Source organism: Candidozyma auris, chromosome 2, assembly GCF_003013715.1.
Source record: "Candidozyma auris chromosome 2, complete sequence".
Classification (NCBI taxonomy): domain Eukaryota; kingdom Fungi; phylum Ascomycota; class Pichiomycetes; order Serinales; family Metschnikowiaceae; genus Candidozyma; species Candidozyma auris.
This window is the reverse complement of record NC_072813.1, coordinates 1,657,289-1,681,782: the sequence shown is the minus strand read 5'-3', so window position 1 is coordinate 1,681,782 and position 24,494 is coordinate 1,657,289. Positions and strand designations below refer to the sequence as shown.

Below are 24,494 nucleotides of genomic sequence, written 5' to 3'. Positions count from 1 at the left end.
GAATTTTGCCGCTTCCGCATTATAGTGGTGAGAGAAACTGGATCGTCACCATAGACTACAACGCAGGAAAGCGGGCAATGTTATAGTATTAGGTGTGAATATATGCGGTAGAATTTGGATGCCTTCGCCTATGGCGGCATACTGGATCGTTATACAACTTTATAAAATTTTGGTGGCACACATGTACATCTTGATGTAGTTTTGGTGGCTGTCACACAGACTCCTTGCATTCGGCTTTGGGCCTTAAGGAGGACGAGATCATCTGAATACCACGAACCAGCACTCCGAAGAGGCAACCGATAGTGATGCAGAGGAGAGTAACCGAATATATCGCCAGCATATAGCGAAAGGCGCTGAAGCCGTGATACATGCGCCAGAGCTCAACATTGGCTTGGGCCATCGTTCCAAGAGGGAAAGTCATTGACCAGAAGCCTCTATTAAAGCGGAGGGCGCCCTCAAAGTAGCGTACGGCTGGGGAAGTACTGCTTGTATAAACGCAAGCAAGGTTTGGTTTCTTGGCGAAGGGTTTCGATTTAGAAAGGACGGAAGCCACTGCAAAAAAAGTGGTCAAGTATCCAAATGCAATTAGGAACAAGGCGACAGCAGTGCTGCTCACCATGATGGAAACTGCCAACATTGTGGCCACGCTGCCTACGTCAGCACCCACCTTTGCAGCTCCATTATGGATAAAATTAGTATATTGCGATGAGAGAACTTTGTCATGGTTATCCATGAGCATGGAAACGCAGTTCTTTCCGAAGATTAGGATAGCAAAAGCACCTTGGCCCAAGAAACCAATTGGCAAAAACATGGTGAAGACTGCACCCGAGGCTGGAATCTTATGGGTGAAAAGACGCCAGTAGACGATGGAGGTGATGATGGATGCAAAAAATACAGCGATGGCCCACATCAAATAGGATACCACAACGGTGATCACCTTGACGTTGATGTTGGGCAAATCCTCAGCCACGTTACCGCCAAAAGACGCAGCGACCGTAAGTGTGACCACAGGCAACAAGTAAGTGAAAGAAATATCGTGAAAATGCACCTGAGACTTCTTGTTCCGATGTTTACCAAGCAGAGACAAAAACACAATGATCGACGCCAGGTACACCGACAAGGCCGAGGTGATCCACCAGAGCACCCAGAGGGCCCACACCCACGATTCTCTAGTAATAGCATGCAAAAACATCATGAGCGACTGGAACCCCATGACAAAACAGCCCATGAAGGGGGCAATTTTGGGGTCTTTATGGATTTTCTGCCACAAGCCATTCCTCTGAGCAAGTGCCAACAAGAACAGGATATTAACGCCAATGAAAATCGTCAAGCATATAACGCCCATGATGTAGGCACATATTTCAAGCCATCTGGCGGGAAACGCAAATGAGTACAAGATGTTCGAAGAAATGCCTGTGCCCATGACAGGAGCGTAAAAAATAGGATGAAATCCGTCGACGAGAAATGTCTTGACATTGTTTCGAAGCCTGACCCAAAAGGAGCCCTCGCTATCACCGTTGAGCGAGTTTGGTGTATCGGTATAAGTGTTCTCTGAGCTTGACTCAACCATTGATGAGGTGAAGCTAAAAAACTAATAAAGGAATGATCAATGAATATGCAAAAATAAGACAAGAATTGTAAAAGATTCTGTGTATGCTAGGTATAATTAGTCTATGGCGTTTTAAACATCCGGAAAATTATGCTCTTAAGTATTCCTTTGCCTGGAGTTGGAGTCAGAACGAAGGGTATACCACATGAGGCGTGACGCCACAGGACCGGCGAGACCGCTCGCACACCTACCGAGTTAGGCAGGTGCCGTAGGGAGAGCCGTAGGGAGATGCTCGCTAGCGCCAGAAAAAGCGGTTTCGCAGATTCAAGTTTGCAAGGAGCCCTCGTTCAAAAGAGTCAAAATTCTGGAATTCAGTGCAGTTGTTTGTACTTTTGAAATTCTCACAGTGAGAGGTGCTCAAAGGTACTTTTGGAATTTTTTTAGCGTGTCTGGAGCGTAGGTTAGCATTCCCTTCACCTTTTGCACTAGCTACCTTGATGAGGAAGAGAGAACGAGTGCGGGTGAGCCTGTATGACAATTTAACCGCGGTTTTTGACTTCAGGCAGTCCTAAAGATACTATGTTGTTTATACACCTAATAAAACATTTTGACTCCGCCGTGATACATGAAGAGCTGAAGCCACCAATCCATCTATGACTTCGTATTTGTGAATGAAGGCGGATGCGAAAAAGCGTCCCCCTCTGAGGATGGGCCGACTTACTGGATGTCGGCGCATACTACTTTCGGAAGGTGCCGCCGGGACCGGTCACAACTCGTCTAATTTGCTCGTGAGCGGGGCCGCCCATTCCCGCTTGTCTGCAGGATACCTACTGCTTTAGGCAAGTGCAGCGGGCGCTGGCCTTTCAGAGGGCAGTATCTGGCTATACCTGTCTTATGCACATGGACGCATTATGGTGCCTGGTTTTGTGTTCGTGTCATTTTTATTGGGTCTATGAATATAAATACGGGACGAAATCTAGGTATTCTTATCACTTCCTTCTCACTCTCTAGTCATTTTTCTCTTTTGTGTATTTCATCCACAATCCACAGTTGAAAAAAGATGCTTTCAATTAACCCTTCGCTGAATGTGCCCTCGCTGAACCAGCACATGCTCCAAAAGCCTGTGCCAACTTTTGGTAACACTGAGGATGAATCCGATGACAACTTGCTTCTAGAAAATGAATTTGGCGATCTCATAGCTGAGCTCAAGGCCCTCTTGGGCAAGACTAAAGGCCTCGCGCTGAAGGATATCGATGTCAAGAAGGTCCAGGATATCATGGCCAAGTACGAGTCAAAGGAGGCTCACTGGGGCAAATTTGCATTGAGCGATGCTACAAAGGGATACACAAGAAACGGCATCGTGAATATCAACGGGAACGCCAATTTGCTCATATTGGTGTGGCTGCCAGGCAAGGGTTCTGCCATTCACGACCATGCCAACGCTCACTGCTGTATGAAGATTCTCAAAGGTGAGCTCACTGAGCTGCTCTATGATGTGCCTGAGCACGAGGGCCACCCAATGGTGCCCAGACAAGTGTCTACGTTGAAGAGGAATGAGGTTGGCTACATCCTGGATGACATTGGGCTTCACAAGATCAGCAACGAGACAAGCGACTTTGCGGTGTCGTTGCACCTCTACACGCCTCCATATGCTAGCTTGTACGGCTGCTCAATGTACGAGCTGGGCACGGCGAGAAAGCACCATGTCGACATGAGCAGATACTACAGCTGGCAGGGCCAGTTGGTGAATGCCAAGGGAGCCCTGGAGTGTTGAGCACTGGCTTGTTTTCAAAAGGGCTAGGCGCTCCTCATTCTATTGCCCTATTTTTTTTTGCATCGAGTCTCCAAGGAAACTGTTGCATTCTTCAGCTCCTTGTTGGCCCTTTTCACTTCCAAGAAGTGCTTTCGTCACTCGAAAGCTTTATATGTCAGGTACGAAACTTATAATATCATTATAACAGTGACAGTGTAGGCATTTTATCCCGTGACAGCGGCACCAGTTTAGTACTTCCCTACTTCCTTTTGCAGCCTTTGAATAGCAAACATTATCGTTATCGGAAAACAAAGCACCAGCTACGTCACATCAGATTCAAGCACTTTAAGATGATGTCGGTGATGCCCGTATCTCGCCTTGGGCGGCTACATCCTTGGGCGATGAAATTATTACCAGACACGATCAGAAGAGTCAATTTGACCAAAAACCAGCTCTTGTATTCGGTTGTACTAGAGTACTTTGTTAGCTTCCCTGTCGGTTTAAATTGGCCCTCAGACTTTGCCTGGCTTGAACCTTGTGGGTCGGGAGTGATCACCAGAGTCCTCGACTTCAGCAGACTCTCTTTTTAAAAGGTTCTCATCCACGTCTCTGTAAAACACCCCACCTTTGCTTCCAATGGATGCCTCATCCAAATATATGCCATCTTTTTCATTTCTCTTCTCCTCTGCCCTCCTCATATCTCTTTCCTTTCGTAGCCTCTCTCTCTCCTTCCAGGCCTCAAACTCTGCCTGCGGATCAATGTCGTCTGTGTCGTCCACGCCATCGAAATCTAACGTTTTTACCTCCTTCAGCTCGAGATTCTGTTGAAACTCTGCTTTTGCTAGAACCGTGTCTGTTTTCACAGAGGTAGCAGAATCAGACCCCTGCGATGCCTTTTTCGTCTTTTTCACAAAAACCGGTCTCTGAAGAACACCTAACTCATTATCTGACCCTGAACTGCTCTCTGACTCTGATCCTGAGGAATAGCTGCTAGAGTCCTGTTCACTTCCAGAGGACATAGAGGAGTAACTAGTTGATAGGAGCACAGGTACTTCATACAAGGCTAAGAGGTGGACCAACCGGTGAAGAAGACATCAAGCATTGTGAGGGTGAAGTTAAAATCGAAAAGGGAGAATCTCTAGACTCAATGCCTTTCCTAGATGGGCTCCTGAATCATGCACGGAATCGGGGTCTGTATCGTTTTTCTTGCTCCCATCGTATAGTCTCGGCAAAGCAAGACAACACGATTGGTACACTTCTGATCTCGAGAATTGACAGAGCAAAAAGATTCTCCAGTTCATTGGAAATAATGGAAAAGCTTTGATGAATGAAGTCATTTTTTCATTCCTCACAGTGCTATGTTCCACTACATAACATCAGTCTATGTGAGTAGGGCAATTTCGCAGCCATTTCCGAGAACCACTATCTGCCACTGGCACATCTTCACCCCACCACCTAATTTTATATAGAGAACCTCAAATTGATCGGGATTGTGGCCATCCATACCACTTTGCTTCACATCGTCCCTCAAAAAGTCAGTACATTTTCTTTGACCACCTCCTTCCCCAGCTTATCTTCCTGCACACACCTGCCACACATCTCACACTAGGAAATCTACGATCCTCTTCGGTGTCTTCACCTTCAATACTCCATCCTCGGCTCTTTCATGTCGCTTGTCTACTATGGCCCGCGGCCTCTCCAGCCGCTCAACACAAAAATGCGCCATGGGTTTGACGAGGATTACAACTCCGAGCAGTTTCTTCTGTCTCTTGCCAACACATTCTATATATACTTCGACGATAAGCGGCATAACACCAATGGCAACCCAGTCACGGAAGAAATGAAGCGGCTGCCGGAATTCTCAAAGAACTATCAGGCTATTCGTGATTGGAAAGTCATGAAGGAGCGGCAGAAGACCATTAGTGCTGTTTTGGTTCTATGTCTCAACTTGGGCGTTGACCCTCCAGATATCATGAAAACGTACCCTTGTGCAAAGCTAGAGGCGTGGTGTGACCCTTCAGCGTTTCCCGATACAAAGAAAGCAATCGAGGCCATCGGCAAGAACTTGCAATCGCAGTATGAGACGCTTTCGCTTCGAACTCGTTATAAGCAGTCCTTAGACCCATGCGTAGAGGATGTCAAGAGGTTTTGCAACACACTAAGACGAAACGCTAAGGAGGAACGTATATTGTTCCATTATAATGGTCATGGTGTACCTCAGCCAACTGCCAGCGGAGAGATATGGGTGTTCAACAGGGGCTACACTCAGTACATCCCAATTTCCTTGTATGATCTCCAAACGTGGCTTGGGGCACCAGTAATTTTTGTTTACGACTGTAATTCTGCTGGCAACATTGTGCATAATTTCAAAAAGTTTGTTCAAAAGCGTATTGATGATGATAACGAAGGGAATCACGACTTGAGCGCTCCCTCACCAACATCAGCATACCTTGACTCGATTCAGTTAGCGGCATGCAAGTCAAATGAGACACTCCCCATGAGTCCAGAACTACCGGCTGACATGTTTACGAGTTGTTTAACATGCCCAATTGACATTTCCATAAAATGGTTCATTATGCAGCTGCCTCTCAAGGACTCATACTACCTGATGCTACCAAGGAACAGCAATGGTAATGTCATCATACCAGGAAAGCTAACGGATCGGCGAACGCCTTTGGGTGAGTTGAACTGGATTTTCACAGCTATTACAGATACTATTGCATGGACCTCGCTTCTGAGGCCAATCTTCAAAAAACTCTTTCGACAAGACCTTATGGTTGCGGCGCTTTTCCGTAACTTCCTATTGGCAAAACGTGTGATGCCTCACTTTAATTGCAATCCTGTGAGTGATCCGCCATTACCCGAATCAGTCAGGTTCCATTCTATGTGGAACTCATGGGATTTGGCCATAGATCAGGTGTTCGCACAGTTGATTAAAAACAATAATCCTGATCCATACTCATGCACTGTTCCAGCTCCAGCACCTTCGCATACGCCTCTCAACTTGCATGAAGTAAATGGCTCCTCATCGGCCAATGGAAGCAGAGCAAGCGTTTCTCTCTCCCAACAGCAAAGTCAACAACAACCACTCCCGGGACAACACCCGATGCTTTCTAATTATCAACACTCTACATTTTTCGAGCAACAACTCACTGCTTTTGATATCTGGCTAAAGTACGAGGGACCATCCACAAAAAATCCTCCCGAACAGCTTCCTATCGTCTTGCAGGTCCTTCTCTCGCAGGTTCATCGGTTGCGTGCTCTCATATTACTCTCCAAGTTTTTAGACTTAGGGCCCTGGGCAGTTTACTTATCACTATCCATTGGCATTTTCCCATATGTTCTCAAGTTGCTTCAGAGCCCAGCACAAGAACTCAAGCCGGTATTGATTTTCATTTGGACGAGAATCATGGCTATTGACTACAAGAACACGCAGCAAGAGCTTTGCAAGGACAAAGGCTACAACTACTTCTATCTCATTCTCAACTCATCCCCACAAAACTCGATCGGGGCACCGGGAGCTCCAGGAGGTAATATGAATAGCTCAAATGGAGGAAGTGCATCCGTCATGGTGAATGATGATCACAAAGCGATGAGTGCGTTTATCTTGACACTATTTATAAAGGACTTTAAAAATGGGCAGCGTTTGTGCTTTTCCATAGAGCTTGTCAGCAACTGTCTCAAGTTTTTGCAGCTGAGTGAGAACCCATTGCTTAGACAATGGTGCTGTTTGCTTCTATCACAGCTTTGGTATAAGTACAAAGACGGAAGATGGATAATCTACAAGGATGGCTATTTGGCCAGGCTCCTCACATTGATCAATGACCCAATCCCTGAAGTGAGAACCTCGATTATAGTTGCGTTGACAACTTTCCTAACAGATCCGGATGAGCTGGTAAGCAGTTCGCCAAATAAAATGGGTGGCAATCTGGGAAATGGTATGAACTCTGACTTGAGACAAGACGAATTGAGGCAGCAGGATCTTAAACTTGCAAACGTCATCTTGAGACTCATGGGTGACGGTTCAACTATTGTGAGAAAAGAGATTGTGTTCTTCATCAACAGGTTTGTCAAAATCTACAGCAAATTTTTCATGGTGGTGGCGTTCAATCAACTCGAAGAAGAAATTGTTTTGATCGACAATCCTAATAACCTTCAAGAGTTCCGCAAAAAGTCACCTGCCTATGGTTCTATCTTCAGCTCCATATGGAAGGCGCTCTTAATTCTTTCTGAAGACCCACACCTTGAGGTCAAGCAGCTTGCTGAAACTCTTATCGATTCAGTAATGATGAAACTCAATGAAAGTGAGTTGAGTGACCTCGTCGAGGAAATGCAAGATTATCTATTGAGTAAGTCCACCATCAGCATCTCAGAGAATCTCAAACCAGTGAAGCCTATCATGAACCGGCAGCCAATGATGATGCAGAATTCAGCTGGCATGAAGAGACAAGCATCTAGTGGATCAGTTCTCAACAGAAAGAATGCTTTGACCATTGATGGGACGTCCCTTAAAACCAGAGCGGTATCTCATGGCAACATGAACAACCGCACTGTCGATCATGACAATGCCCTGGAAACCTCATCAATTTCCTCCAAACTTAAACGCTTGAGTCTTTCAAAACTTTTCAAGAGTTTCCAGATAAATGATGATGCGGAGCTCAACAACTTCACCCGTATGTTGAAGTCTGGGCCAGTGGCAAGTCATTATGGCTCAGAATACAAGCCAAAGACGCCAAGATATGTTCCAAGAAATTTCAAAAAGGAACCTGAGCTACCAGAAGAATCTGGCTTTTTTGAATATAGTTGTGAATACTTCCAGGAGCCCCAAATGTCAAAGACAGAGATAGATGAACCAGGCTCTAAAGAATACATGAAGAGGCTTTGGAGAAGAAACAGAAACGAAAGCACCATTCAAGAAACCCAGCCACAGAAGAAGATGGCGATCAGGGGTGACTGGAATAGAGATTTGTCTATTCTCAACAACAAGTCGCAACCCAAACTCATAAAGTTCATGCAATTTGAAAAGTTACTAGTCGCATCAGACGAGAAGGACAATGTTTCCGTATGGAACTGGGAAGGCAAAGAGGTCGTTAAGAAGTTTTCAAATGGCAATCCGTTTGGAACAAAGATCACGGATATCAAATTCATAAATGAAGACGATGTGCCTTTGGTTATGACGGGCTCATCGGATGGTGTAATAAAAATTTATAAGAATTTCCACTTTGACGAGGATGAAAAGGATGTTGAGTTAGTCACCGCTTGGAGAGCGTTGACTGATTTACTCCTTACTTCTAAGAGTTCTGGACTCATCAGTGAATGGCAGCAATCCAGAGGCTCACTTTTGGTCAGTGGTGACGTCAAGATCATCCGTGTTTGGGATGCCCCCCGAGAGCTTTGCACAATCGATATACCCGCTCGTTCGTCATCGTCCATCACCTGCCTTACCTCAGATCAAGTTGCAGGCAACATCTTTGTGGCAGGATTTGATGATGGAAGTTTACGAGTCTACGATAGAAGGCTTGATGCGAGAGAGTCAATGGTAAAAGTATGGCAGAATGGACGAGGCAATATCAAGGATATGGGTACCGGTTCAATCCGCAACGTGCACTTACAACGTGGTGGTTTTAGAGAACTTGCCAGTGGATCTTCCGATGGGTACGTGAATCTTTTCGATATCCGTTCCACCGAACCAGTGCTCACTTTCAGAAGCGACGAACGCAACATTCGTTGCATGGATGTTCACGAACACGCGCCAATCATCACTACAGCTTCCAAGCTGGTGGATATATGGACTACATCAGGAGATATGATTCACACTCTCCGAAACCCTCATGATCATTACTTGACCAACAGAACACTGAATTACTTATCTGGGGTAGCATTCCATCCACATAGGATGATGATTGCCACGAACTACAACCAGGACGGCCATATCAACGTATATCTGTGCAGTGATATCGTTGAAGAATTTTAGTGACGCAAAGCTATCGTCTATTGCAACCGCTCTAGTCCGATTCGCACTAAGTGATCAGGATTGCCAGATTATTGGGCCGGAAACCTTTCCGGGCTTCAAAGCGTCGATGCAAACTCTACAGATGAATAAAGGAGGAAACTCTTTGAGAAATTACCGTTCGACACTTTCTTATCCACGACCATTTGATCATACATACCACAAGCACGTTGCGCTAAGTCAATCATTGCTTTGGCTAAAGACAATGGACAATGTGCAGTACCACTACACTATGAAAAAGTAAGCCTGCTTGTCAGATAGAGCTGCAAGTTTTACTCATCTATCGATTTCACCCTATCCATGTCTTTGTCATCGGAACTAGCGGCTGCCATTGAAGATGAAGACTTACAACTTCGGCGGCCGAGGAAACTTCCGACGCAAACTCAACAGCTGGAAAAGTCAAAAGAGATAACCGCCATCCAAAGAATGGTATCAGCATGCTCTGGCTCTTTCATCACCTCTCTCGTGGTTACGCCGTTCGACGTTGTCAGAATCAGAGTCCAACAACAGGAGGTGATGCTGAATTTTGAGTGCTGTGCTCAGGCAGCGTCCTCGTTATCGTCGTCAGCATCTACATCTTCCAAGTTCGCCACTTCAGCATCCACAGCACCAGCGACCGCTTCTACTCTACAAAGCTCTCCGCCTGGAGTGTTTTGGCTCGATCATCATTACTGTGAGTCTGCAGAACGCTGCCCTCGGATCACGTCCACATTTCAAGGCATGTCTGTGATTAGCAGGAACGAGGGGCTCACTACGCTCTGGCGAGGTCTTAGTTTGACATTGTTTATGGCCGTCCCATCCAACATCATCTACTTCACTGGTTATGAGTACATCAGGGACAGGTCTCCTATCAAGGGAGAAATGTTGAATCCACTTTTGTGCGGTTCCTTTGCACGTACAATGGCAGCTACTGTGGTTGCGCCAGTGGAGTTACTAAAAACGAGACTACAATCTATCCTATCAGAAGTGCGTCATGATCAGCCTAAATCACAAATTTTAAAGAATTTGCTCAGGGACTTGGGCCTGTCTGTACAAAGCCGAGGTATTGGCTCAATGTTCACTGGATTGAAGATCACCTTGTGGAGAGATGTTCCGTTCTCCGGTATCTACTGGCTGTGTTACGAGCTCTTCAAGGACCGGTTTGGAAGTGCATTGAAGGTAGATTTTTCTGCCTCTAACCAGGACGACTGGAAAGTGTTTACTGCCAGTTTTTTTTCTGGATCTATGGCAGGTATTATTGCTGCGTTTTTCACTAATCCGTTCGACGTTGGCAAAACACGTCTTCAGATAGCCACTGAAGAAAAGCCTCACACAAAAAAGCTGATGTTCTCGTTCCTTCGACAGATCTATCGGAATGAGGGAATCGGGGCCTTATACAGTGGTTTCGGCCCCCGAGTCATGAAGATCGCCCCACTGTGTGCTATAATGATATCATCATACGAGATTGGGAAGAAGATCTTCAAGGACAAGATGTAGAAGGAACTTTGCATGTATTATAGAAACTAGAATTCAGGGTACCACCACATCGTGTAGACATATTTCATTCAGCGTGGTTTTTAAGTCCAACTAGGCATATGGTTTGCGAAAAAATTGCTCCTTGAGCCTCCTCCATTGTATCCTCTGATCTTTTCTTCTATGAAGTTATCTTCGTCATCATTGCGTGCATTGGCCCATTCATTTTGCAACTCGGCTTTACTAAGCTTATCTGCGTCCTCAGCACTCATCTTGGGCCTGTTGGCATATTTCGAGACATTAGCATCATCTCTTCCCCAGGGGAGGCGATATTGGCCAACCTCTGGAGAGTTTTCTGTCGAAGCGCACCTGCTAGGCCGTTCGCTGCTAGAGGAATCCTTCTTTGTTGTTCCAGAAAGGCCCACCGCAGATGAAGACTTCTTCAGAGCATCAGCGCTTCTCTCACCTATTTCTTTTTTCTTGGGACCAAGTATAGTCAGAGCAGCTTTTTCAAATATAGTAGGCACTCGATCTCTTTTCAGTGGCCCACGAGGTCCTGACCCATAGTCAGGACCTTGGGCACCAGCAGCTGTCTTCCCGTAATTGTCCACTGGTTGGTTACTCTCGTACTTCTCCATCACCAATTTCTTCAAACCATAAGATGCTTTATCAAGCTGCTGCCCTCGAAACACTGGAGTCGTCTGCAAACTGCTAGGAGCCTTCATGGCAAATATCTCAGAGTCTGGGCGGATCCCATGCTTGTTGCCTTGCATTCTGGTAGATGCCATTTGCACATAGATACACTTCTGAGTAAGCCAGTGATTATACTCGTCCAAGGCGTTTTGCAAATGGGTGTTCAATGCTTTCGACACCTGCTCCCTGAGAATCTCGATTCTACCTAGGTTATCCTCTATTTCGTCGTCCACCTGCTGCACCTGGTTGCACTTGAGGCCGTACTTGGAGATGAGCCAATTCTTACGTTTGAGGAGCTTGTCATTCTTGTCAAAGAGTTCACCTACTTTTGCCTCCTTGCTGCTGACGTTCACCATCTGTGCATGGACAGTAGCGTTTGGAGCCTCGTCTCTGAACATCAGGTTCAAACTCTCAAGCACCTCGGCGTAGTGGAAAATCATGTTCCTATTGTTGACATCGGTGAGTTTTATTCCCCAGAGACGGAGGGCCTCGATGAGTCTTCCTTGGTATTTTCCCATCTGCTTGTTCTTCTTGTTCGTTTTATTCATGAGCTTCAAGATATCTGCCGAGGAGAAGTCCTTGGGCTTTCTGTTGAACACGTTGAAAATTTTACCCACGGCAGTGCCTTGAGAAGCAACGGTTCCATGATCGGAATATGGGATTTGGCCGTCCATGACGGCGGATTACTTGATCTAGTGAGTTCTGTTGAATGGTTGCAAATGGTTGCAAAAAGTGCGTAACTATGAGTATTCACGAGAAAGGAACTTACACAATTTAGCTAGAGTGCAAAATAAAAAGTTTCAAGATATCTATTGATGTTTGGTAATATTCTACCATGCTGACTACATTTAACAAGGTAAACTTCGTTTTGTATTGTGAGCACCGGCCCTCTATCTACGTTGTCTCTGATTCACCTACTCTAGTCGCCGCATCATTTCTTGGTGACCTCCTCGTCGAGATTCAACCCACTTGCCGAAGCAAGCTTCCTTTTTGCAGACTCGAGCCCCAGACTGACCCTGTGCTGGCCTTCCACGGCCGAGCTCTCGACTTTCTTTGCCCATTCATGAGCAGTGTTGTATGCGGAAACTTGCTGCTGTGCTACTTCTGGCAACGTCCTTTGCTCTACTTTCCAAAGAAGACCCACAGTGTTGCTGAATGTGTGGGGCAAGAAGTATTTGAATGCACCCAAGCCTAGTATTGTGGGCACAAAAAACCTTGCAATAGGTCCACGGTTTCTGGCAAAAATGTTACCTGACAATCCTGCCACGGCGATATATATGGAGTTAGGAAGAAGATCTTCTCTTTTTTCGTGCAAGCTGCTCAACGTGTCACTAACAGACCGCTCAGATTCAATGTACTTGGCCTTGCCGTTGTTGAGCCAGTTTTCAGCGCACCTGAATGCTCCAACCACAGATTCTCTGGCACTTTTTATGGCATTCTGTACTGAGTTCGTGGTTCTCACGGTAACGCCTTCTAGCACGTATTGCTGGCCAAGCTTCTCTGAAGCAGCAGCGTCCAATGGGGTCGTAGTTCCGGGGAACACGTTGACGGCTTCTTCGTCTTCGTAGAAGGCTCTTCTTTTGCCAGTATCATTTTTGACTGCAACATTTGTAGCACAAGCAGCTGCAAGACCAACAGCTACACCAATGGCTCGTTGCAGCATTTTTGTGTGAGTTAGTAGGAGCTTGTTGAAGGTGATTCTCATTTGCTGAAACCAGGTGCAGGGAAAAGCGAAGGAGGAGGTGGCCATGGCAATGGAAGATACGGTTGTACAACTCTACGTATAAAAAGTTGGAGTTTGCATTAATGACACTGGTATTTTGAGTTTGATGGCTTCTTTATTATTGCATGAGTTGGTCAGTTTATGTGTGTATCTCTAACTCCTTGTACAGATAAATGGTTGCGAAATCGGAAAGGGTAGTATTACATCCACCACGAGTACTATCGCCCGATGATTATGATTCCTCCAACCAATTCTGCTCCAATTGCTCAAAACACTTGTCATATCCTTCAAAGAAAATTCCTTGTGTCTTCTTATTACCATGGGAACGCCTATGATAGGCCATATTGCTAGAGCATCGTCACCTGATAAGTATCACGTGAACACATCTCCATCTCTCTGGAGATTCCCAACGTCAAAAGAAACACCATCAACCGCTTATATCCACTTATATCATGCTCCTACGTAGAGCTTTGATTTCCTTCAGACCGCATATTGCTCGCTTGAAGCACACAGGTGTTGCTTTACCGAAAGACGACGACTACGATCTCCTTTCTCAGGTCTCATCTCAAGGAGACTCCATCCTTCCCTTTAACAGAAAACGCCATAGTGAGAGTTTTGGTCAGCTTGTTCGTTCTGATGCTCGAACACAGAGCGGGGATGTCAATGATGAACACCGCAAGTACATAAGGCGACCCGAAGATCCGGCAGTGTCAGACTACAAGGACCCAGACGGTTCTTACATCCAAGGAAAGAACTCAGAGGAAGCTAGACTCCACCCTTTAACACTACAAGGAAAAGCAGATCATTCTGTGGTGAAGCTTCCATCAGCTATTTCTAAGACCATCAACAACAATATACTCAGCGCCAGAGTGCCTAATGTTGTGAGAGAACGAGCACAGACGATATATCAAAGTTTGGACAAGGACCAGATCCAGGAAGCTCCAGTGTCTGCCCTAGATAGCGATGCACACATTGCGGCATTGTTTTTACAAGACTTTGCTAACGTCAAGAAAGTCTTGGGAGAACTTCAAAAGAGAGTAGGTGTGGATAAGTTTAACCCTAAATCTGTGCTCGATATTGGGTATGGGCCTGCTACAGGCATGGTTGCACTTAATGAGATCATGGGAGCCGACTTTAAGCCAGAAGTCAAAGATGCATACATCGTGGGAAGGCTTAATAATGAAATGAAAAGAAGAGCCAAACTCATCTTGTCTCGTCAGCCTTGTGAGGTCGACGACAGGGATACTCTGAAAATAGTGGGAAAGGACGATTATGTGGGTCATATCGATACTCGCAAGCTCAGAATCAGAACCAACGTCAGAGACTCACTTGCGTCTTCCAAGAAATACGAGTTGATAATTGTCAATCAAGCTCTCCTTACGCGCAAACACAGCTTTCCTCGTGATGTTGATCTCAACTTGGAAATGGTGTTGGCAGCACTCAAGCCTGGTGGTCATTTGGTGCTTTTGGAAAGAGGTAATCCTCTTGGATTTGAAATCATAGCCAGAGCGAGACAAGTAATGCTCCGCCCGGAAAATTTCACACATGAAAGTGGCAAGATTCCTCGTCCATACATTCGTGGATCAAAGCCAAAACCACTGAAGCTTCGAAAGGAGGACCAAATGGTGACAGAGGAGCAGGTGAAGCACGAAGAAAAGATGTTGATGAAGGCTATTGAGGAAGACGGCTTGAATGTGGATGACGTTGACTTGGAGAAGCATTTGAACGAGAAATATGGCGAGCTTTCTGATGAAGATCTCAGGTTTGAGTTTGAGGATGAATTAGAGAAAGTAAGCTCTCTGGCGCAATCCGAAATGCCGGACTATGCCGGTGTTGACTATCATCTCAGTGTTGTGGCACCTTGTCCTCATCATGGTAAGTGCCCACTCCAGCTAGGAGATCCAGTATTGTACAAGGTAAGTCACCACAAACACAGGTTTGACTTTTGCGCCTTCGATAATGTCTCTGAAAGACCAAAATATACTATGGAGCTCAAAAAAGGCAAGCGATTGGCTACACCTTGGGAGAAAGCAGACAAGTTGACCAAAAGTGAACGCAAAGCACTCGAAGGCGGTGGAAGACCTGGTAGCAACAACACAGAGCTGGGAACTTACTCTTATCTTATCATGCATCGTTCTCTCAACGACAAGGAAACGATCAAAAAGATTGAAGCAGACCGTGAACATGCCTCAGAGAGCAATGTTGGGGAGAGTATGGCCACCTGGCCCCGTCTTATCGGATTCCCAGCGAAAGTCAAGAAGAACGTCAAGTTTAATGTTTGTGCACCTCTGGGAAATATTGAAACGTGGCAAGTTCCTAAGAGTTTGGGTAAACAAGTATATCACGATGCTCGGAAAGCACGCCAGGGCGACTTGTGGCCATTGGGCAGAAAGACCTTTCAGGTAAGAAATAAGTTCTCTGAAGAGGGCATGGCCAGGTTAAAGTCATTGGCCAAAGCACAGCGTAAAGTTGTGTTGAAGGAGAAGAGGAAGAAAGAATGGAAGAAGAGAGAGGCAAGGGATCCTGCTCTTCTTGAAGAAGAGAGCGACTCAGACCCTTATGCTTTGAACGAACTATACGCCTCTCAGTTCGAGTCAACAAAGAAATACCGTCAACAGACGAAGAAAATGGGGTTTGACACCTAGATTTCAAAAATCTCATGTAAATAGCACGGAAAACAGGCAATAAACACACAAGGCTTAGGAACTCTACACCTCCAGTCAAATAATTCAAACGTACGTTACTATAAATCGAATGAAAACTTCCAAGCTACATAAGTAGCTCCATATGACCTTCGCAGACAATGGCGACAAGAAATAAACTTTACAAGAAAGCCAGGGATAGCCATCACTGGCGTAACTATGGTACAATGCTAACCCACAAGATATCAGACCTCGCTTACTTTCTTCTGAAAGAGCAGCCCTCTGTCAACTTGGCCTTACCACCAGTAGGAGTACACAAGACAGACGAGCAGCCATCACAGGTGACAGCGGTCTGAGCGTGGGAGAACACTGTGGTGATGTTTAAGCATCCAGGGCACTTGACATCCATGAAGAAAGATCTAGGCGACTGGACGAGAGTTTTCTTCTTGTGCTTCTGAGACTCGGTAACTGGGTCTGGGTGCAATAAATCCTGAACTAAAACCATATTTTTTGTGTTGAACTAAATGTGTAGACTTGTGAAAGGCTTTTATAGATTTCACTTTCACCAGTTCCTTGATCCTTGCCACTCGCACGACCTCGGTCTCACGGACTTCCATTTCTGCAAGAAAGTAGCTGTGGCTATACAGCTCATATGACTATCCTTTTAGTAATTTTGCATTCTTAAAATTCTTTGTGTAATCATCTTGGTAAGTTACGCTTACTGATTGGCTTATAGATTGTGTTCTCGAACAAGGAAGTGTCTTGAGTTAAAAGACCTTTCCGAAACACGCACAGGATGAAAACATGTAGAACATTGAAATAAAAATTCTGAAAACCAAATGAGGCGAAGATACCCATCTGACTCGATCAGAGCACTTTATAAATAAGATTTACCATGTAAAAGATATGAACTCACTCTGATAGGCTGAGCATCGGCAACTGTATCTTAAGACTCTTGTGACTCTAATGGTAGCGGTCTGTCCACCTACACTGAAGAAAGCGGAACATATGAGTACAATTCAGCCTCGCCGAACTAAAACATTAATTCTATTCTGAGTCCATTTTCTACCTTCACTCTCTGTTCGTAGCCATTACCCACACTGGCAAAACACCGATTTTGGCCCTTTGTAAGAATCGCATGCAAGTGGTAAAATTGCGATTCAACGACATCATCAATAAGCTACTTGACTTGCAACTGTAGACCTGGAAGATTGTGCACAATGTGGGATTGAGGTTCATATAACAGAGGCATCGATCAGAATGCTACAACTCTATATCGTTACAGTATACTGACAATCGACAGTTGATCTCCTCAAGCAACAAGAAGTCTGTTTCTTCATTCTTCCAGATAGACTATAGACTTTTTCAATACAAAACAACTTTCTCAACCCACAACAAAGTTTTTCTTTTTTAGGCATGAAATTTTGCACCCATTGTGAAGAAGCCACACCAGCGCAAAAAAGCATACAATTTTCATCCACCTCCAACCCACAGCTCGGTCAACGTGGAATCTTCACCACCCAGACCTTCAAATTGACAGAAGCAAAGCACTGCCTGAAGAGTTCCCGGGCACAAAACTACCGTCTAGACCGGCCAGATGCTTTTGTCCGGGTGTTTACCTGGGTCGAATTTTCCACTCTGGGCGGCGCCAAAACACGCTTCCAGCATCTCGCGCGGGCAAGTGCCAGGCAGCAGGAAGCCGAGGTGCAACAATGGGGGAAAAACGATGAAAGTGAAAAATAAACAGGTCAAAAGAACAAAATCAAAAGAACAAAATCAAGAAAAGGAAGAAAAAAAAAATCGACTGCTCTAGCTTCCCTTTTGAATTTTCTACCTAACCTCAATGCTTCGTGGTGATAACTATCTGCTGAGATTGAAGCCAATGTAATGCGCACCCGGCAGCGTTTGGCTGCAAAAGAATGAAACTGGCTCTGTGCATCTACTGCTGCTCACTCAGAGGATGAGCCCTAAACGAAAGGGATGCAACCAAACAGAGCAACTTCATTGGCCCCCTGTGATGCACCCAGTCCTTAATTCTTTTTCTTTTTTTCCTTTCTTCTGCTAGTTGTCTTTATCTCTTCAATGGACAATGGCCCTTGCTTCTGGCTCCTGGGGGGAAGGGCGACAATAGCCACCGTGCAGTGAGTCTGTGGTCTGGTCTGGGGCAGATAACACACGAGGCAGAGATGATGTTTTTCTTTTTTGTTGATAGCAGAATTGGTTGTTTTTGTAAATTCTATGGGTTAAGAAGAAAATGGCATTCTCTTTTCTTTCTTTTCTTTAGGTTTTGTTGTTCTGCTGCTGATGGTCGTTGTGCTTCAGCTGGTGTCCTCGTATTCTACTTTAGCCTCCTGTGATGCGCACAAAGGTGTTTGTGTACTGGGCAAAAAAAACCTTTTATTTTTTTCGGGCCCCTGGAACGACGTCCCAGGACATACATAGCCAGTGCTATTTCACGCAATTCTTGTCGAATGCAGGAATAATTTACATTGCCACACTCAGCGGCGCGCGGCGAGCACGCTGCTTTTGCCAGATTTGGAGCATTCCCGTTTTTTCGTCCCGTTGGCTGCGGCCATACCCGCCCTCGCTTCTGCAGAGACTGCCATGCACGGCCTGCGCCAGATCAAATCCCTTCAAATGCGGCCTGGGGCATGCCCCATGGTCTGCCAGCCGCAGATTTAAAGTGCCCTTTTCCCCCAGAATAGCAAAGGCACGTCTATGGGCTGGGCAAAGCAAAGGTGAGGCCTGGCTGGAAAATAAAAAAAAAAAAGTACACCTCCTTCTTTTTGTGTCAAGTCCACAAATCCCTTATAATATTTAATTTCATTTCGATCTACTTTCACTAATTCCTACTTCCTACTTCCATCTACTTTCCCTTATTTCACTTCAAGACCTTTAACTGGAGATGCCCCCCTCAACAGTGGCAGATTGTGGCTCCGAAGAGCTGTTTATGGATATGCTTCTGCAAAACTTCCCCCGATCAACCACTTCGTATGACGCCATCACCATGGTGATGATCCTTGCTCCCTCGTTTGTGGCGGTTGTGTGTGAGGAAAAGGTGCATCCACCCACGGTGATTTCAAATTTGGTCACTTTGGTGCTTGTAGCATGGGTGGTCCGCTTCTTGTCAATGTGGCCCTTGAAGTGGGTATCGCACTTGAAGCTGGTGAGAACAAGCCTCCTCAACTTTGTCAATTCAGTCAAGATCGAGATTGGCCAGGCCTTCTACTTGCCTGAGATGGCTCTCAACAGAAGAGTGTTTGTGAGTAATCTAGTGGTTGCTCAGAGACTCTTGTACTTGGAGAAAATGGCGTGGCTAGGTGGGATTATAGCGACTTTCGTGGGTGCCTTGTTGATGCTTCTCACAAGGAGGTACCTCATTGCCTCTGCAACCTACAACTCGGAGGTTTTTGGTAATGCCTCTCTTATTTTGTTTGTGGTGTGGAACTTGTTCAAGTTAGCTCTGCAATACTTGGATTCGCTCAAGGATTCCATCACGTTTGCAAAAACGGCTACAGTGGAAAACAGCGTCAACGAAAACAACTTACTGTACTACATCGAAATGTTTTGTCTGGAGTCACCTGTGGAGCTCCCTACAATGAGCCCCAAGAAGCCGAAGGATTTGGCAAAACCGAAAGTGGAACCACCCAAGTCTCCAGCTTTCAGCCCAAAGAAGCTTAATGTGAGGAGGCCAAAAAAACTATCCGGGGTCAACTTGAAAAAGGCAGGCAAGCCACCTGCACAGGTCAGATTTGAACCGTTGGAGAAGCAAGAGGGTAATGAGAAGAGAAAAGAGGGGACAGAGTCTCAAAAAAAGGAGTCCTTTGAACCTAAAGACTCGGTATCAATAACTCCGTTCCCGTTGAATGCTTCATTAACCAGCTTTAGAAGGCGCCTTTCTGGAGTCACAAACACCACTGCAATCGCTTACGCCTTCTCCTACACTGCCTTTGCTGCCACTCAGAGTGTATAAACCAGATGAGAGTTCTGACGACGTCATTGGTCGCATGAAGAAGTTCACTGATCTCCACAGCCAGAAAGTGCAAGATGACTGGAACGAGGTTCGAGGAAGACTCACCGACTTCAAGGAGAGCTGCTACCAGCTGGCTTGGGACTGTGCTGAGAAGCTTGGCCAAATCGACTTGTCTGTCGTTTCGATGTTTTGGTTTATTGTCAATGTTTGCTTTTTCGTGCCGATTCGTATGGCATTTTCATTGACCATGTTGTTTTTCAGGCTTCCTTTCATGATCGCCCGACTCTACATTTCTGCCATGCTATTCATTCCCTTGATTATTTTCAAAGCGTCGATCTTAGCGCCCGCAAGGCTTATCATCAACTTCGTTCGGGACGAGAACAGAGAGCTAGGCTTTCAAGAGTATCGCATGACCCACTCACTCCCTCTTCTCAAGGACCGTGTGACAATGAAACTTTTGAGGAAGTTTCTCCGGTTGATGAAAGTTGAGGTCGACGACACTCAACGTACCACCACCCCTACCCCAGTGGAGCTTCGCTTAATGGGCGAGTGATCCAAGGGACTATATTTCGATTGGTTGAGTGCTTTATTTCATTTCTGTTAATGCTCCTTTCCATTATCTTTTTCGCCCAATGCATTGTGTAGAAAGTGCACTACTTAACCTCCCCATGCATTATGTAGAAAGTGCACTACTTACCTCTTCCTGTGCATTATCACTCCATCGGTACCCTCCCGAGACTGAGAGTGATACACCCCCACATCTCCCGAACTAGCAAAACATCCTTTTTTTTATAACAATTTCAGTTCCCATCATTATTACTCTTCAATCATATCCTGCATAATCCCCATCTAATCGCCTCCTCTCTTCTCCATCGACGCTATGGCCAACAAGAGAAGAGCTAAGAAGATTCGCCCTCCTTACCGAAAGTACGTCTACAGGTCGAGTTTCGTGGAGGGCAAGGCGGAGTCCGAGCTGGACGAAGAAAACGATGAGAAAAGTGTTGTTCCCAGTGGGTTTTCAAGCCCACAGGATTTCTCTATGAAGACTAATGGCAATATTCGCTCGGTGTACGTTTTGACGGAGAAGCAAGCAGATCTGGGGAAAGTTTGGCCAATGCTGCAGTTTGAGAAGGTTGATGTGTTGTTTTGGTGCCTTTATAGCACTTCTGAAGAGTATAAGCACAAGATGGAGTTGCTAGAAGAACAAAAGCGGATGCAGTTGCAGCAGCTCCAGAATCACAATCTAACGCTCCCAGTTGAGATAATCGTCCACATTCTTGAAATTCTACTATATCAGAACCGACTTAAGCCGAAGTTTCTACGGCTTCTGAAGTTGTTTTATGCGATTACCTTGCCCTTGATCTACCGCAGACCGAATCTCAACGGCAACAATTTTTTTCAGTTTGTCGAGACAATACTGGGTAAAAATAATATAGGCAACTACATCAGGGACTTGGATTTGTCGTCCGTCAATCAGCTGGGCAAGAACGCCTTTGTCGCTAAACTTCTCAAACGGTCTCGGCCCTTTCTTGAGGCCTTCACAGCACCACAGACCAGTTTCGGGCTCGGGCCCCTCATAGCGCTCAGAGGCTGCGAGCATTTGAAGATTTTGGATCTTCGCTTGGTTTCTGAGACGCTTAATTTGGAAGAGCTTTTTTACTCCATAAGAGACTTGAAGCAGCTCACTCACCTTCTGTTCCCACGGTCATCCTTGGAGATTGAAAACTATAACGCGATCAAATGGCCTCCCAAGCTAGAGTTTCTTCGAGTGTCCGGTGGCATCTCTGACGACTTCCTCATCCATTCCGATTTCCCCACATCAATCAGACACATGGAGTTTGCACACTGCCCCAAAGTTGCTCACTCGGGTTTCCAGCACTTACTTTCCAAAGTGGGCACCAACCTCAAATCATTACGCATCCAATTCCCCATGCCTGGACTTCAGGCAAATTCACTCGACTCTGTATTTATAAACTGTCCCAACTTGATGACCCTCGAGGTCACGGTGGACTACTTGTCACGGTCGTTTTTTGATGACGACTTATTGCCCACGCTTCCCTACAAAAGGCCTCTTCGCAAGCTTTTCATCAGCAGTAGCGGCATGCTTGGCACCAACGATAAAGTTGATCCAGTTGATTTGGCATTAGCGCTTTCTGAAGAGAGATTGCCCATGCTACGGTTTGTGCGGTGCACTGCAAAGCTAGGGTGGGACTCCAACTCAGAATACGTTTCATTCATAGCCCTGGAACTCGAAGAGCGTGAGGGCGGGCTTTACATAGGATATTAATCAAATAAAAAAAATCTGCATTAAAAGAAAAGAAGAAGAAAATCGGTGCACTGTTAATCTAAATTTGTCACAACCTTCCTTCCCTCCTTATGTGTGTTGATATTCCTGCACTGCCCCAGTTCACTAACGCACCCTTCTACCGCTCTCTTTCTTTCTGATCCCCCAACTATCTCAGTATTCTGATCTTTAACGATGCAGGAGAAGCTTCCACCAGGCTACAAGCGAGGAAAGCTTAGGGCATTCTATTCCTCAGCAGTTCCGCAGCCTGTGCTTGCCCTCGTCAAGTTCACCAAAATTGACCACCTATACCTATTTCTCGTTGCTGCTATAGCATTTTCCGTGCGCTTCTTCAAACTTCCGAGCCCTTCAAAAGTCGTGTTCGATGAGGTTCATTTTGGAGGGTTCGCCAGGAATTACTTCAATGGAGAATTCTTTGTGGACGTGCATCCTCCACTCGGAAAGCTCACGTTCTATTTAATAGCATTACTCTTCAATTGGGATGGAGACTTTGACTTTGAGCATATTGGTGATCCTTACGACAAAAATGTGCCTTTTGTCGCCATGAGAGCTGTTTCTGCTGCTTGTGGGATGTTGACAGTGGTTTTGACATACTGCACTCTTCGATCCACATGCTGTCGCCCGCTAGTGTCTCTCTTTGGCGCCTTCTTGGTACTTGTGGAAAACTCTCTAGCCACGCAGTCTCGTTTTATTATGCTCGATAGCCAGCTCATTGCGTATGTTGCTGCTACAGTATACTGCTACAAACTGTTTGAGACGTCTGTCGCTTTCACTAAACAATGGTACAGGTACCTATTCTTGACAGGTATAAGTCTTGGTCTTGCTACATCCGTCAAGCTCACTGGACTTTTCACTGTTGTGTGGGTTTTAGCTTTATCTGTTTACCAAATATACCTCATCGCTGGTGATTTGGATGTGCTGATCAAGCAATGTGTAAAGCACGTTGTGAGCAGGTTCATTGCTTTCTTGCTCATTCCTTTGACAGTATACTGCGGTATTTTTGCTGTGCATTTCATCTTGTTGCCAAAAAATGGCCCTGGCTCCGGCTTCGTTTCTCCTACTTTTAAGTCACAATTCATTGATTCTAGCGATCTCAAGGAAACCGCTGTGGATGTATCCTATGGTAGCACCATCACATTGAGGCATCACCGTCTAAATTCTTACTTACACTCTCATAAGTTTCCTTATAAAACTGGCACCCATGAACAACAAGTTACGATGTATGAGCATGAGGGCGATGGAAACAACGAATGGGTCATCGAGACTACAGGAACAAATTATGACGGTAAGTTTGACGGAAGGTTCAGAGCGATCAAGGATGGAGACTATGTGAAGCTCTACCATAAATTCACCCAGAAATACTTGCGTGCAAATGATATGAGACCTCCCAATTCCGAGCATGACTACTCCAACGAAGTTTCATGTAACGGGAATAGAACAGACACTCAGGACAGTAACTACGAATGGAAGGTCAAGATTGTTGGCCGCAAACCCCATGCTGAAAATCAGTTGCCCAACATAAAGGTGAGGGCCACCGAATCAGTATTCCAACTTGTCCACAGAGGAACAAACTGCGTCCTTATGGGTCACGATACCAGACTTCCCGACTGGGCGTTCCATCAATACCAAGTGCTCTGTGTGAACGAACCCACCATGCCAAACACTCTTTGGTATGTCGAGAGTAACAACCATCCTGTCATTGACAAGGATGTGGATAAGTATCCCCGTGTAAAGCTCCCCAGAATGCTGCTTTACGATAAGCTCGTTGAGTACCATCAGGCTATGTGGAGAGCAAACAAGGGATTTGTGAAGCCACACAAGTACGCAAGCCTTCCATTTGAGTGGCCATTTGTCACGAGAGGAATTGCTTACTTCACCACAGGCAACACAGACGGCATCTTGACAGATGAAAATCCGGGTCAAGTCTATCTTTTGGGCAATGTTGCCATCTACTACGTGGGCATATTTTTGATCGCATCGTTCTCCTTCAAACTTAGTCTCTATATCTTAAAGCACTTGAATCCCTTCAACTTACCGCAAGAGCCACTATTACAGACAGTTTATTACCACGCGAATGCAAGTTTCCTTATGGGGTGGATCTTGAATTATTTCCCATACTTACATATGACGCGGCAGTTGTTCAGTCACCACTACCTCACGAGTGTACTCTTCATGATTATGGCCATCAGTCAATACATGGAGTATCAAATGGTGAAGAACCGCTTAGTGGGAATCGCAGCCATGACAGTTGTATTATTGGCGGCCACCTATTGTTTTGTCACGTTTTTGCCCTTGATATATAGCACAGACTGGACGAAATCAAAGTGCCAGAATGCCAGGTGGTTCTCAAGCTGGGACTTTGACTGTTCAATTTATACCGACTAGAGTGTCTTG

At 45.6% G+C, this 24,494-nt stretch overlaps 12 protein-coding genes across 12 annotated transcripts; 8 read left to right on the top strand and 4 right to left on the bottom strand. All coding sequences in view use genetic code 12, as the record gives it.

Moving 5' to 3' along the window:
- Positions 1 to 211: 211 nt before the first annotated feature.
- SSU1 (Ssu1p) lies at positions 212 to 1,570 on the bottom strand (the record flags this gene model as incomplete). Its single annotated transcript, XM_029035754.2, has 1 exon — positions 212 to 1,570. One exon carries the CDS (start codon positions 1,568 to 1,570, stop codon positions 212 to 214), a length of 1,359 nt encoding a protein of 452 aa, XP_028890996.1.
- A 1,039-nt stretch (positions 1,571 to 2,609) lies between these two features.
- CDG1 (Cdg1p) lies at positions 2,610 to 3,323 on the top strand (the record flags this gene model as incomplete). Its single annotated transcript, XM_029035753.2, has 1 exon — positions 2,610 to 3,323. The coding sequence occupies one exon, from the start codon at positions 2,610 to 2,612 to the stop codon at positions 3,321 to 3,323; it is 714 nt and encodes a 237-aa protein (XP_028890995.2).
- Positions 3,324 to 3,814: 491 nt separating this feature from the next.
- Positions 3,815 to 4,321, bottom strand: CJI96_0002235 (uncharacterized protein; the record flags this gene model as incomplete). Its single annotated transcript, XM_029035752.2, has 1 exon — positions 3,815 to 4,321. One exon carries the CDS (start codon positions 4,319 to 4,321, stop codon positions 3,815 to 3,817), a length of 507 nt encoding a protein of 168 aa, XP_028890994.2.
- A 698-nt stretch (positions 4,322 to 5,019) lies between these two features.
- KOG1 (ubiquitin-binding TORC1 subunit KOG1) lies at positions 5,020 to 9,276 on the top strand (the record flags this gene model as incomplete). Its single annotated transcript, XM_029035751.2, has 1 exon — positions 5,020 to 9,276. The coding sequence occupies one exon, from the start codon at positions 5,020 to 5,022 to the stop codon at positions 9,274 to 9,276; it is 4,257 nt and encodes a 1,418-aa protein (XP_028890993.2).
- A 336-nt stretch (positions 9,277 to 9,612) lies between these two features.
- On the top strand, positions 9,613 to 10,788 carry MTM1 (Mtm1p; the record flags this gene model as incomplete). Its single annotated transcript, XM_029035750.2, has 1 exon — positions 9,613 to 10,788. The coding sequence occupies one exon, from the start codon at positions 9,613 to 9,615 to the stop codon at positions 10,786 to 10,788; it is 1,176 nt and encodes a 391-aa protein (XP_028890992.2).
- An 80-nt stretch (positions 10,789 to 10,868) lies between these two features.
- On the bottom strand, positions 10,869 to 12,131 carry CJI96_0002232 (uncharacterized protein; the record flags this gene model as incomplete). The annotated part of the gene is made up of 1 exon (XM_029035749.2): positions 10,869 to 12,131. The coding sequence occupies one exon, from the start codon at positions 12,129 to 12,131 to the stop codon at positions 10,869 to 10,871; it is 1,263 nt and encodes a 420-aa protein (XP_028890991.2).
- Positions 12,132 to 12,388: 257 nt separating this feature from the next.
- Positions 12,389 to 13,120, bottom strand: CJI96_0002231 (uncharacterized protein; the record flags this gene model as incomplete). The annotated part of the gene is made up of 1 exon (XM_029035748.2): positions 12,389 to 13,120. One exon carries the CDS (start codon positions 13,118 to 13,120, stop codon positions 12,389 to 12,391), a length of 732 nt encoding a protein of 243 aa, XP_028890990.2.
- A 512-nt stretch (positions 13,121 to 13,632) lies between these two features.
- RSM22 (mitochondrial 37S ribosomal protein RSM22) lies at positions 13,633 to 15,825 on the top strand (the record flags this gene model as incomplete). Its single annotated transcript, XM_029035747.2, has 1 exon — positions 13,633 to 15,825. One exon carries the CDS (start codon positions 13,633 to 13,635, stop codon positions 15,823 to 15,825), a length of 2,193 nt encoding a protein of 730 aa, XP_028890989.2.
- Positions 15,826 to 18,727: 2,902 nt separating this feature from the next.
- CJI96_0002229 (uncharacterized protein) lies at positions 18,728 to 19,795 on the top strand (the record flags this gene model as incomplete). Its single annotated transcript, XM_029035745.2, has 1 exon — positions 18,728 to 19,795. One exon carries the CDS (start codon positions 18,728 to 18,730, stop codon positions 19,793 to 19,795), a length of 1,068 nt encoding a protein of 355 aa, XP_028890987.2.
- Positions 19,796 to 19,829: 34 nt separating this feature from the next.
- Positions 19,830 to 20,348, top strand: CJI96_0002228 (uncharacterized protein; the record flags this gene model as incomplete). The annotated part of the gene is made up of 1 exon (XM_054702079.1): positions 19,830 to 20,348. The coding sequence occupies one exon, from the start codon at positions 19,830 to 19,832 to the stop codon at positions 20,346 to 20,348; it is 519 nt and encodes a 172-aa protein (XP_054558054.1).
- A 327-nt stretch (positions 20,349 to 20,675) lies between these two features.
- CJI96_0002227 (uncharacterized protein) lies at positions 20,676 to 22,082 on the top strand (the record flags this gene model as incomplete). The annotated part of the gene is made up of 1 exon (XM_029035744.2): positions 20,676 to 22,082. One exon carries the CDS (start codon positions 20,676 to 20,678, stop codon positions 22,080 to 22,082), a length of 1,407 nt encoding a protein of 468 aa, XP_028890986.1.
- A 192-nt stretch (positions 22,083 to 22,274) lies between these two features.
- On the top strand, positions 22,275 to 24,485 carry PMT5 (putative dolichyl-phosphate-mannose--protein mannosyltransferase; the record flags this gene model as incomplete). The annotated part of the gene is made up of 1 exon (XM_029035743.2): positions 22,275 to 24,485. One exon carries the CDS (start codon positions 22,275 to 22,277, stop codon positions 24,483 to 24,485), a length of 2,211 nt encoding a protein of 736 aa, XP_028890985.1.
- Between the last annotated feature and the right edge of the window lie 9 nt (positions 24,486 to 24,494).